We start from the raw sequence: 12,535 nt of genomic DNA, 5'->3' as shown, positions 1-12,535 counted from the left end.
TTCTACCCCAAAAGAGATTCCAATGATCCAAAAATGTGAATCCTTCTCCCATACACCAGCCCCTCAGCCATGCATTCATCTGCTCTATCCTCCTATTCCTGCCCTCACTAGCTCGTAGCACCGGGAGTAATCCAGATATTACTACTTTCGAGGACCTCCTTTTTAAATTTCTGCCTAACTCTCTGTAATCTCCCTTCAGAATCTCAACCTTTTCCCTTCCAATGTCGTTGGTTCCAATGTGGACAATGACCTCTTGCTGGTCCCTCTCCCCCTTGAGAACATTCTGCATCGTCTCTGAGACATCCTTGATCCTGGCACCAGGGAAGCAACACACCATTCTGATTTCTCGCTGCTGGCCACAGAAACTTCTGTCTGTACCTTGGACAGTTCACTAACACAATCGATCTCTTGAAACCCGATGTACCCCTCATTGCATTAGAGCCAGTTTCAATACCAGAAACTTGGCTGTTTGTGCTGCGTTCCCCTGAGAATCCATCACCGCCTACATTTTCCACAGAAGACTCCTGCACCAGCTGCCTACCTCTTTTAACCTTCCTGGAGTTAACCCATCTATGTGACTGTATCTGAGACTTTCCCCTCTTCCTATAACTGCCATCCATCACATCCCTTTTCTCTTGTAAATTCCTCATTGCTTCTAACTGTCTCTCTGGCCCATCCATTCGATCTGATAAGATTTGCAACCATTTATTTATTGCAGATATAATCCTCAGTAACCTGTAAACTCTCCCTAAACTCCCACATCCGACAAGAAGAGCATATCTCTCTACTAAAGTCCATTTTTGCTTCTTTCAATCTACAGACCCAGAAAATAGCATGGTTTATTCCTCTACAAAGCACTGCTCCAGGTTAAATTAATACATATGTCTTATATTTTTAGTTTAATCAAGAGACCTATCTCAATGAAACATATAATCAAGAAAGAACCTACTCTACTCTCTACTGCAGACTTTCTGTAAGGCCACATTTAAAAATATTCACTTATCTGTTTCTGTGCTGTGACCTCTCCCCAACAAATTCCTCCAAGATCAGTTGTGAATTTCACTGTTTGTTAATTTTCCCAGACCCACTCCGATGTCCACCAACACATGAATTCAAATAGCAAAGGCAGTAACTGTGCAGGTTCCCTGCTATGTCAGTTAGCAGTGTGGGTTCTTATTCTGTCTCTCTCTCTTTCCTGCACTGACCTCACCATGTGCTTCCTTTGTCTGTTCCTTTCCCTTTTAAAAGTGCTGTTGTTTTGACTTTTTTTCCTCCAAAGTTTCAAAACAATGCAATAGCATATAAAACAGTAATTGCTGCTCCTGGTATTCGAGGAAATCACCTCCAACACCTAAAATACCTCAAAAAAGGAGTAGCGTTACAGCCAAAAAATTTTACTGTCCTCCATTTTGGATTACCCAGAATCCTATTGTTTCTTTTTTGCTCTTTGGAGAACTATAACATCATCATTCATACTCCCAAATGGGTATGGGAGTGCATTAACTTGTTCAGCTTCTGATTTAATGTCTGATTTGATAGATATTCTGAATCTTAAGAATTGCTTTCTACAAGATGTTCAATTCTTATCAATTTACCGCAGAAATTAAATATTCACAGTGCAGGAGAGAGAGAGAGAGAGAAAGAACCCACACTGCTAACTGACATAACAGGGAACTTGCACAGTTACTGCCTTTGCTGTTTGAATTCATGTATCGGTGGACATCGGAATGTATCTGGGAAAATTAACAAACAGTGAAATTCAGAACTAATTTTGGAGGGATTTGTTGGGTAGAGGTCACAGCACAGAAGCAAATAAGTGAATATTTTTAAGTATTATTTCTGCTACCACATCTTGCTAATTTGATTTTTTTTCCTGCTTTAAAGATTTTCAATTGATAGTATAGCAATGCTGCTGCTGCAGGATTGTGCAGCCCTGAAAAGGTTTCCTGCATTTCAAAATGGGAGACCCCCATTTTCTATAATTAAAATGGGGGATTTGCAGTTTCTCTGGATGAATCCCATGAATTGCGGTTTAAATAAATGATTCCCATTTCCTTAAAGGCTTTATTGAATGAATCCCACCACCTGTGTCTTTATTAAAAAGGAGCTTGCTTTAATCATTTCTTTTCTGGTACATTCCTACTCCTGGCTTCCATACACGCCTCCAGCCTTTGCCTCAGTTTAATAATGGATTCTCTGCCTTTTCAACAGCCTCAATAAAGTTTCTTAACTTCCTTTGTTCATTAGACCTTGTCTGTTTATGCCTTAATATGTCTCTTTATCACTTTAATACTGGCTATGTCACGACTCTCCAGCTGTGACCTTGGTTAAAATTGCTTTTGTGACCTTTAATTTCTCTTACTATAACTAGCCATGCTAGCCTCAGGTGTTTATCCCAAATGCAGACACACCAGTGAGTTCACACTGATCAGAGATCTTTTAAATGTTCTGTCTGTGAGAAACACCTTTGAAGCAAACAGGGTCTGTTGGGACATCAGAATGTTCACACAAGGGAGAGATCATTCACCTGCTCCCCCTATGGAAAGAAATTCATTCATTCACCCCACTGTCCAAGACAGCAGTAAGCTCACAACAGACAGAGCCATTCATCTGCTTTGTGTGTGGGAAAGGATTCACTGATTCACCCCACCCCCTGACACACCACTGAATTCACACTGGGGAGAGACCATTTACTTGTTCCAGATGTGGAAGGGATTGACTCAGCCAGCTCAGCTCTTTGACCATCAACTTGCTCATACTGAACAAAGAATTTCAACCGTTCTGACTGAGAAGAGCTTTACAAGCAGAAAGTATGTGGTGATGCACAGATGAGCTCAAACTTCAATGCTCAGATGTTTGAGTACAGGAGTAGGGTGCTAGAAAAGCACAGCTGGGCAGGCAGCATCCGAGGAGCAGGAGAATCGACATTACCTTATGCCCAAAAAGTCGAATCTCCTGTTCCTCGGATGCTGCCTGACCTGCTGCGCTTTTCCAGCACTCCACTCTCGACTCTGATCTCCAGCATCTGCAGTCCTCACTTTCTCCTTTGAGTACAGGAGTGGGGACTTTATGTTGAGGTTGTACAGGATGTTGGTGAGGCTTCTTCCGGAGTACTGTGTCCAGTTCTGGTCACCCAGTTATTGGAAGGAGCTGGAGAGGGTTCAGAAGAGATTTATCAGGATGTTGCCGGGAATGGAGAGCTTGAGTTAAAAAGAGAGACTGGGTAGGCTGGGACTTGTTTCACTGGAGCGTGGGAGATCAAGGGGTGACCTAATAGAGGTTTATAAAGTCATGAAAAAGATAATTGGCATGTGGGGTATTTCAAGGCTAGGGGGCATATTTCTAAGGTGAGAGGAGAAAGATTGTAAAAAGGCATGAGAGGCAACATTTTTACACAGAGAGTGGTTCATGTGTGAAATGAATTCCCAAAGGACGTGGTGAATGCGGCTCCGGTTTACTGCAGGTTAACAACCATATAAGATACATTGGGACGGTAGGCATCTCTCCAAATGAGGGGGAGCTGGACAGTGGGCCCCTGCTTTAAGATCCTAATTTACTCTTCCATCAAATTCAAATGACACTACAACAGGTGGTGCTTAAGATGCTCCTCAGTATTAATCCTTTTGTATCGGTACAGCCTTCCATGACAGATCTCAAATCATTGCACTACACTGAATAACTTGGAGTCCAGGTCAACTCAACAGAAGGAGGTCGCTGCAGACAAGCAGAGAAGAACAATTAAACTGTCACCTTAAATTAATAGGAAAGGCAGCAAGGGCTTAAGAAACCAAGTATCCTCAACATTACTGAGAGATTTTTTGTTTAGATTCCTTACAGTGTGGAAACAGGCCCTTCGGCCCAGCACCACTCTAATCTAGACTCTGGTTTCCAGCATCTGCAATCCTTGTTTTTACCTACCTTTGGTCCAGCAAGTCTACACCGACCCTCCGAAGGGTAACCCACCCAGACCCATTCCCTTAACTAATGCATCGAACACCATGGGCAATTTAACATGGCCAATTCACCTAACCTGCACATCTTTGGACTGTGGGAGGAAACAAAGGGAGAATGTGCAAACTCCACATGGACAGTTGCCCGAGGGGGGAATTGAACCCGGGTCCCTGGTGCTGTGAGGCAGCAGTGCTAACCACTGAGCCACCGTGCCACCCCGTACTGTAGCAAGATTTGATTGAGAGGTTTGAAAGAAACTAAATGGGATAGAGAAAATGCACTGTGGCCGATTAGAGGCTCAGGGATTTCTAGGATTGTGAAGAACAAGTGTCGTTCTGATGTCAGCTAATATTTCTTTAAATAGAGAGGGATCAGTGGAAGATAAGATCAGGAGTCAGCCGTTGTATGCAACACATGGTTAGTCAAAGGGCAAGTGGTAAGATTTATAAACCAAAATGAGTGGGCCAATTAATATTTTTCTAATGATTTTGTAACTGGCTAAATAAACTAATAATGTGCTTCTGGCTGCTATTGTCTTAAGACTAGAGTGGTGCTGGAAAAGCACAGCAGGTCAGGCAGCATCTGAGGAGCAGGAAAGTCCTGCCTGAAACGTCGATTTTCCTGCTCCTCAGATGCTGCCTGACCTGCTGTGCTTTTCCAGCACCACCATACTCTTAACTCTAATCTGCAGTCTTCACTTTCGTCTGCGTTTGTCTTAAGCCCTGAAGTTACACCATAAGGCATTGGAGCAGAAATAAGCCGTTCAGCCCATCAAATCACTCTACCTTTCTCAATGGGATCATGGCTGATCTGATAATCCTCAACTGCACTTTCCTGCTTTTTTGCCCATAACCTTTGATTCCCTTGCTATTTAATGATATATCTCAGTTTTGAATATACTAATGATTCAACCTCTTCAGTGCTCTTTGATGAAGATTTCCACAAATTTCTTACATTCTGAAGAAAAGAATTCTCCCTCTCTGTCTTAAATGTGTGACTCCTTACTCTGAGCTTATACTCTCTGGCGCTAGATTCTCCCACAAGGGGAAACAACCTCCCTGTTAAGCCCCCTTAAACACTTATCTATTTCAACAAGGTCTCCTCTGATTCTTCAAAATTCCAATGAGTATAGCACCAACCCACCCAACCTCTCCTCATAAGAAAGTGCTTCCATATCCAGGAACAAATTGGTGAATCTTTACCTCTAACGTCAGTCTATCTTTCCTTCAATAAGGGGACCGAAACTGTTCAAGTATTCCAGCTGTGGTCTGATTGGTGCCTTGTATAGCTTTAAGCAAACTTCCCTACCTTTATATTTCACTCCTTATTAAATAAAGGCCAACTTTCCATTTGTCTTAAACAAAAAACCCCAAAGAACTGAGGATACTGGAAATCAGATACAAAATCAGAAATTGCTGGAAAAATTCAGCAGATCTGGCAGCATTTCTGGAATGAAAACAAAGTTAAAGTTTCTAGTCTGGTGATCCTTCAGAACTGTTGTGCAGAAGGGTCACCGAACTTGAAATGTTAACTCTGGTTTTCTTTTCAGAGATGCTGCCTGACCTGCTGATTTTCTCCAGCAATGTCGAGCTGTGATTCCATTTGCCTTCATTTATTGGCTGCTGAACTTGGATGATAGCTTTTTTGTGATTTATACATGGAGGCTCCCAAATCCCTCTGTGCTGCAGCTTTCTGTAGTCTTTCTCCACTTTAATAATGTTCAGCTCCTCTATTTTTCCTGCCAAAATGCATAACTTTACATTTTCTTGCCCATAATCCATCTGCCAAGTTTTTGGCCACTCACCCGTGACCCGTCCATCTCCCTCTGTGGACTGACTCTTTCTGTCATTTTCACCACTTGCCTTATTTTTGTGTCATCCATAAACTTAGAGATTGTACACTCATTTCCATCATTCAAGTCATTAATATTAATTGTAAATGATTGAACCCCCAGCACTAATCCCAGTGGCATTTCACTAGTTACAAGTTGCCTCCTTTACCCCAACTCTGTTTTCTATGAGTTAGCCAATACAATATCCATATTATTATTTTACTCCCAACACCACGGGCTCTTACCTTATTAAATACCTTATGTGTGGAAACTCATCGAATACCTTTTGGAAATCCAAATGTATTACTGGTGCCCATTTAGTGATCCTGCTTGTCACCTTCTCGAAGAACTGTAATAGATTTGTCAGATCCCTTTGTGCAGCCACTTTGACTCTCTTGGATTATGTTATTAATTTCTAAAACAGAGGGTGCTGGTGAGAATTGAGGAGAAGGATTCTGGGAGATTTCAGTTCAGTCACCACGACTAAGAAAGGGATCACAGACATGGTCTCGGCTGCTCAGAAACTGGGTTTTCAGTCTGAGTGAGTAGTGCCTGGAGAGAGGTACTTACTTTCTGTACTGAGAATGTGGTTTGGAGGGGCTGGGGCATACGCATAACCTCGGGAGGAGAGTTTTGCCAAGGTGAGGCAGAAACAAGGCTTTTGGGAACACTGCTCCCTCTCCATTGCAGGTACAGTTGTTAGACACTCTCTCTATTGTTGTACATGGCTCAGGTCTGGTCCATTCCCAGACCCGCACCAATGAAATTACCCAAATTATTTTCCACTTCATCTGGAGCTCTAAGGTAGACCATGTCTGAAGGACATTATGTACAAAATTGTAGATAAATGGGGGAAGAATGTACCCGATGTCTCCCTCATCCTGGTGGTCACCTATGTGAGGCTGCATCAAGCTGTACTTCGGGCCCCAGCACACAATCACCAAGTGTCACTATATATTGATGTTCTACCTGTCCCAGAGTTGGAAAGGATGGGACTGGTCTAAACCCAGTTAGTTGGACCATTCCATGCCATTTGTCCTTTGTGGAGAAATTTGTGAACAAAACACCTTCAACCTTAGTTCCATCAGGAAGTGGTCAGCACATAGTGTCCTTGAGGCCCTGTGGGAAAAGGAGAGGGTGGATCCTGTTGATTTGCCCCCTGACCAATCCACTGTTGTTTGTAATATATGTAAATAATTTGGAGGAAAATGTAGTTGGCCTGATTAGTGAGTTTACAAATGACAGAAAGATTGGGGGAATTGCAGATAGTGAGGATTACCAAAGTATTCAGTGGGATATAGAAAGGCTTGGGTGGAGAAATGGCAGATGGAGGTTAATCTGAACAAATGCAAGGTGGAGAAGGCCCGAGACTTGCGTGTCCTTGACAGAGTGGGAGGGGGAGTTAAAGTGGTCAGCCACAGGGTGGTGGGGTTGTTTAGTGCGTGTGTCCCAGAGATGTTGTCTGAAATGTTCTGCAAGTTGGCGTTCTGTGTCCCCAATGCAAAGGAGACCACATCGGGAGCAACGGACACAGTAGATGACGTGTGTGGAAGTGCAGGTAAATCTCTGTTGGATGTGAAAGGATTCTTTGGGGCCATAGATGGAGGTGAGGGGAGAGATGTGGGCACAGGTTTTACACCTCTTGTGGTGGTTCAGTGGTTAGCATTGTTGCCTCACAGCGCAGGGTCCCAGGTCCGATTCCGGCCTCGGGTGACTGTCTGTGTGGAGTTTGCACATTCTCCACGTGTCTGTGTGGGTTTCCTCTGGGCGCTCCGATTTCCTCCCGCAGTCCAAAGATGTGCAGGTCAGGTGAATTGGCCATGCTAAATTGTCCATAGTGTTCGGTGCATTAGTCAGAGGGAAATGGGTCTGGGTGGGTTGCTCTTCAGTGGGTCGGTGTGGACTGGTTGGGCCGAAGGGCCTGTTTCTACACTGTAGGGATTCTAGGTAGTCTAGTCATACAGAGGTTTATAAAATCATGAGGGGCATGGTACGTGTATGGAACGAGCTGCCAGAGGAAGTGGTGGAGGCTGATACAAGTGCAACATTTAAAAGGCATCTGGATGGATATATTGATAGGAAGGGTTTGGAGGGATTTGGGCTGGGTGCTGGCAGGTGGGACGAGATTGGGTTCGGATATTTGGTCAGCATGGATGAGTTGGACAGAAGGGTCTGTTTCCGTGCTGTACATCTCTATGACTCTCCGACTCTATGGCATAGACAGAATGGATAGTCAGTGTCATTTTCACAGGATAGAAATGTCAATTACTCGGGGACATAGGTTTAAGGTAAAAAGGGGCAAGGTTAATAAAGGTGTGAGAGGGAAGCTTTTAATGCAGAGGGTAGTAATTGCCCAGAATGTGCTGCCAGAGGAAGTGGTGGAGACAGATGCAATGGCTATATTTAAGAAGCATCTTGACAGATATGTAAATAGATAGGGAATAGAAGGATATGGGCAGGTTTTTAATTTAGAAAGGCATCATGTGTCAGCACATTCTTGGTGGGCCGAAGGGCCTCTTCCTGTGCTAAACTGTTCTTTGTTCTAAATGCACAGTTGTGGGTGTGTTATATCAAGCCAACTTGGAATCATACTGTGACCTCCCAGCAGACCGCAAGTCTCTGGATATTGCCTTGGTTTTATGATTTAAGATTGAGAATTACGATTAAGAAGCATTACTGTAGTTGATATGCCGGAGATAGTGGAATGGACTTTCACCACAGTCCCTGAGGTCATGTTTGCTCTGTAAATGTTTCACATTCAATCAGACTCATTGTTCGAGCCAAGGGTCACATTTTGCAACTACTCGAGTACGTCTGGAAAGCAGTCAGAATCGGGATTAAATATCACATGTATTCTTCTTGTTTATTAAAAAAAAATTGAAGAAAATGATCTCTTTAACTGACACGCAGAGTAAGTATTGGCACAGGGGAAGGTATGGTGTACGTGTTTTGGAAAGCTGAGGCTTTGCAAATGGTTGAATGTCTCCAAAGTTATTGATTAGTGCTCAGAGTTATATTGACTCTTATTGACCTGGAAAACCATCTGCCGGAAATTTTAAGAAAGAATTCACCAACATGAAAACAGAAGGAGTCACTGCTACTTCAAGCTCTGGCATGTAATTCCCAACTCTTCAGGCTTCGCTAAGCGTCTGGTGTGAATTACAGTCTGTTGCATTCCAAAGATTTCTTTTCACGAGTCCTCTACTCACTGATTCTCACACACCTAACAGCTGATACAGTTAAGATCTGTACCACAAGCAGAACTTCACCCAAATCCTGCGGGTGTTAAGACGGGGAATTGCCAGGGTGACTGTATAAGGTCTAACCTTGTCCTCCCTCCATCCACTCAGACCCTCAAGCCTGCTTCATCATTCAGTGTAGACATGGCTGGTCTGAATGTAGTCTCTAATTCCCTAGCTACTCTGATGTCACTGCTTCCCAACCAACTTTCCTGAAGGAGATGCCAAATCAAAGTTGGAAGATAGTCATGACCCTGAGGACTGTGAGACCAGCAGTAGGCGAGGGAGGGTGGGAGTCGGGTGGTAGTAGGAGGTGGCTGAGATGCTCTGGAGGAGGTAGAGAAAAGGTTTATCAGAATGTTGCCTCATCCGAGGAATTTTAGCTATGAAGAAAGATTGGGTCGACTGAATTTGTATTCACTAGAGTGCAGGAGGTTGAGGGGTGACCTGATAAAAGTTTATAAGATTGTGAATGGCATGGATACAGTGGAAAATATGAGGCTTTTTCCCAGGGTGAGGGGTCAATTACTAGGGGACAGTTTCAAGATACGGGGGGATGTTTAAAAGAGAAAAGGCTAATTTTTACACACAAAGAGTTAAGAGTATCTGTAAGCACTGCCACAGGAGGTGGTGGACACAGACATGATAGGTCCCTTTTAAATCTTACCCCCTCACCCTCACACTGAATTTGCATTTTGCAGACAGAGGATCCCGAGACTGAGTTTTGCTGTTCAGCTACTGCTGGGCCTGGAACTGTGCAACAGCAAGCAGGAGTTTGTTTTATAAAGAAGAAGTCGCGTTGCAACCAAATCACGTCTAATAAGCATGCATTATAGAAGAACTACCTGTACACTAACTTCAGAAATAATATAGAGAAAAGAACACCTCTTTGTTCATAGTTAAAATCACACAACACCAGGTTTATTGGAAGCACTAGCTTTCAGAGCGCCGCTCCTTCATCAAGTGAGAGTGGAGGGCTCAATCCTAACACACAGAACTTATAGCAAAGATTTACAGTGTGAACTTTGTTCATGACTTTCTTCCACAGCACAGAAGCCTTTGATGTGCTTTGGAAGGTGCTACAGTAATGTGGAAGCCTTACTAACTTCACAAACATCATTTGTCTCCTCCATGACAAAATAAAAGCAACAGTTCTGTGCAAAGGCTCATCACAGATCCCTGGAAAAGTAGATGTTAATTGGGGTGTGTCTGCACACTTTCTTGTAATAATGCTGTAACTTACTACTGACAGGGTCTCCCAGCTGTGGATATTTTTCACACTGATGGTAAGCTCATCGACTTCAACCAGTTTTAATGCCACAATCAAGATAACAACTAGTCTGTGACAGAACACCAGCATGATTGTCTGAAAGCTAGTGTTCACTTTGAAGAACAGACAGCTGATTTGCGCACCGGGGACTATAAAGGCATGGGACTTTTCCTGAATACCAGCAAGACAAAATCCACACCAAATGGATCAACTCCGAGCTCTTAGATCTGAATTATATAAGTCGGGCAACCCTGATCTAACCAGGAAATCCAGATACACCCTTTGCAGGCCATCAAAGATATCGGAGCACAATTAGGCTGTTCAGCCCATTGAGTCTGCTCTGCTATTTGATCGTGGCTGATATGCTTCTTACCCCTCTCATCAGAGGTGCCAAGACAGAAACCCAAACTAAGCTTGAGACCCAGGCCAACCAAACAGACACTTGTCATTTGTTACAAGGCTTACACTTTATAACAGACTACAAAACAAAGTCAAACAGAATCGCAGGAAACAGTACACTCCTACCCAATGAACTCAATGCACTCAATGCTCACTTTGAACATAAGGTCAGTGAAACAATGTTACCTATCCCAACAGCCTCAGTTGGACCCGTATCAACGGTCACTCCAAAGATGTTATATCGGCCTTCTTGAGAGTGGACCCAAAGAAAGCAACTTGCCCAGGTGGAGTCCCTCTCCTGCACTGTCCTCACCATGTGCTTCCTTTGTCTGTTCTTCTCTCTTTTAAAACTGCTGTTGTTTTGACTTCTTTTCCCCAAAGTTCCAAAACAATGCGACAGCAAAAAAACAGTAATTGCTGCTCCTGGAATTTGAGGAAATCACCTCCAACATCTAAAATACCTCAAAAAAAGGAGCAGCTCTTACAGCCAGAAATTTTTCCCATCCTCCATCTTGGATTAGCTACAGGGAGAGGCTGAACAGGCTGGGGCTGTTTTCCCTGGAGTGTCGGAGGCTGAGGGGTGACCTTATTGAGGTTTACAAAATTATAAGGGGCATGGATAGGATAAATAGACAAAGTCTTTTCTCTGCGGCCAGGGAGTCCAGAACTAGAGGGCAGAGGTTTAGGGTGGGAGGGGAAAGATATGAAAGAGACCTAAGGGGCAACGTTTTCACTCAGAGGGTGGTACGTGTATGGAATGAGCTGCCAGAGGAAGTGGTGGAGGCTGGTACAATTGCAACATTTAAAAGGCATTTGGAAGGGTCTATGAATAGGAAGGGTTTGGAGGGATGTGGGCTGGGTGCTGGCAAGTGGGACTAAATTGGGTTGGGATATCTGGTCGGCATGGACAGGTTGGACAGGAAGGGTCTGTTTCCGTGCTGTACATCTCTATGACTCTATGATAATTACGACATTTAAGAAGCATCTATATGAATACATGAATAGGAAGGGAATAGAGGAATACAGATCCTGTAAGTGAAGATAGTTTTAGTATGGAAGGGCAAAATGTGTCAACATACTCTGTGCTGTATTGTTTTTTGTTCTTTGTATATTAAGAAATATTAAAAACGTAGGAGTGCACCATTCATATAGATGTGATCTTTTCTAGGGATTGGAGTGGGACTGATAGGATTCGGAGTTTTTTTCCTTCTGATGGGCATCCTCTTATATTTTGACAGAGTGCTACTTGGATTTGGAAATGTGAGTATTTATTTTTTGAAAATATGTGGGAGTTGGGTGGATTGCTGAAGTTCATAGTACAGAAAAGAATCTCGAGAGGAGCATAACTAAACGGTCTCAGAAAACACATGTGACAGTACGAAATTTTAGTTTGGAGAGGAAACCCTGTGTACATAAAAGATTAAATTGGTTCCAATTTTCTTTCCATTATTTAGGTTACATTGGATTAGATAGGATACATTCTGCCACAAATACATAACTGTATTTGATCATTGGATTAAATCATTTTCTATTACTGTGGAAATTGATTTCATGTTTCAAATGCAGTTTCATAATGTTCTACATTATTTGAAGATAAATGGACTTTTATTAGAGCAAAATACAAAATGGTTTTGCTTTATTATAAATTTGTTTCCTTGGGAACTGACCTTTTTGCCAGTGGAAATAATTTCTCCTTATCTGTTCTATCACTGCTCCTCAATTTAGAATGTATTGATTAAATAGCATCATTGCCTTCACAACTCTGAAGATAACAATCCAAGTACCTCACTTGCTTAATCGTCCCTCCTTCCCCCTCCCCCCTTAATCCTCCCTCCCTCTCCCCCT

At 43.0% G+C, this 12,535-nt stretch overlaps 1 protein-coding gene across 1 annotated transcript in view; it reads left to right on the top strand.

The window, feature by feature from the left end:
- The first annotated feature begins 8,600 nt into the window (after nucleotides 1-8,600).
- The window catches only part of LOC122563066 (vesicle transport protein GOT1B-like), a 38,401-nt gene continuing 34,466 nt past the window's right edge, over nucleotides 8,601-12,535 (top strand). Inside the window, exons 1-2 of the mRNA XM_043716431.1 lie at nucleotides 8,601-8,693; nucleotides 11,859-11,950. Coding sequence (XP_043572366.1) covers nucleotides 8,669-8,693; nucleotides 11,859-11,950 — 117 coding nt within the window. The 5' untranslated portion in view covers nucleotides 8,601-8,668. The remainder of the gene's footprint in view (nucleotides 8,694-11,858; nucleotides 11,951-12,535) is intronic.

The sequence above is a fragment of the Chiloscyllium plagiosum genome, chromosome 26 (genome assembly GCF_004010195.1).
Source record: "Chiloscyllium plagiosum isolate BGI_BamShark_2017 chromosome 26, ASM401019v2, whole genome shotgun sequence".
Lineage (NCBI taxonomy): Eukaryota > Metazoa > Chordata > Chondrichthyes > Orectolobiformes > Hemiscylliidae > Chiloscyllium > Chiloscyllium plagiosum.
Note: the sequence above shows the minus strand (reverse complement) of the source record. Positions and strands in the feature narration are given on the sequence as shown.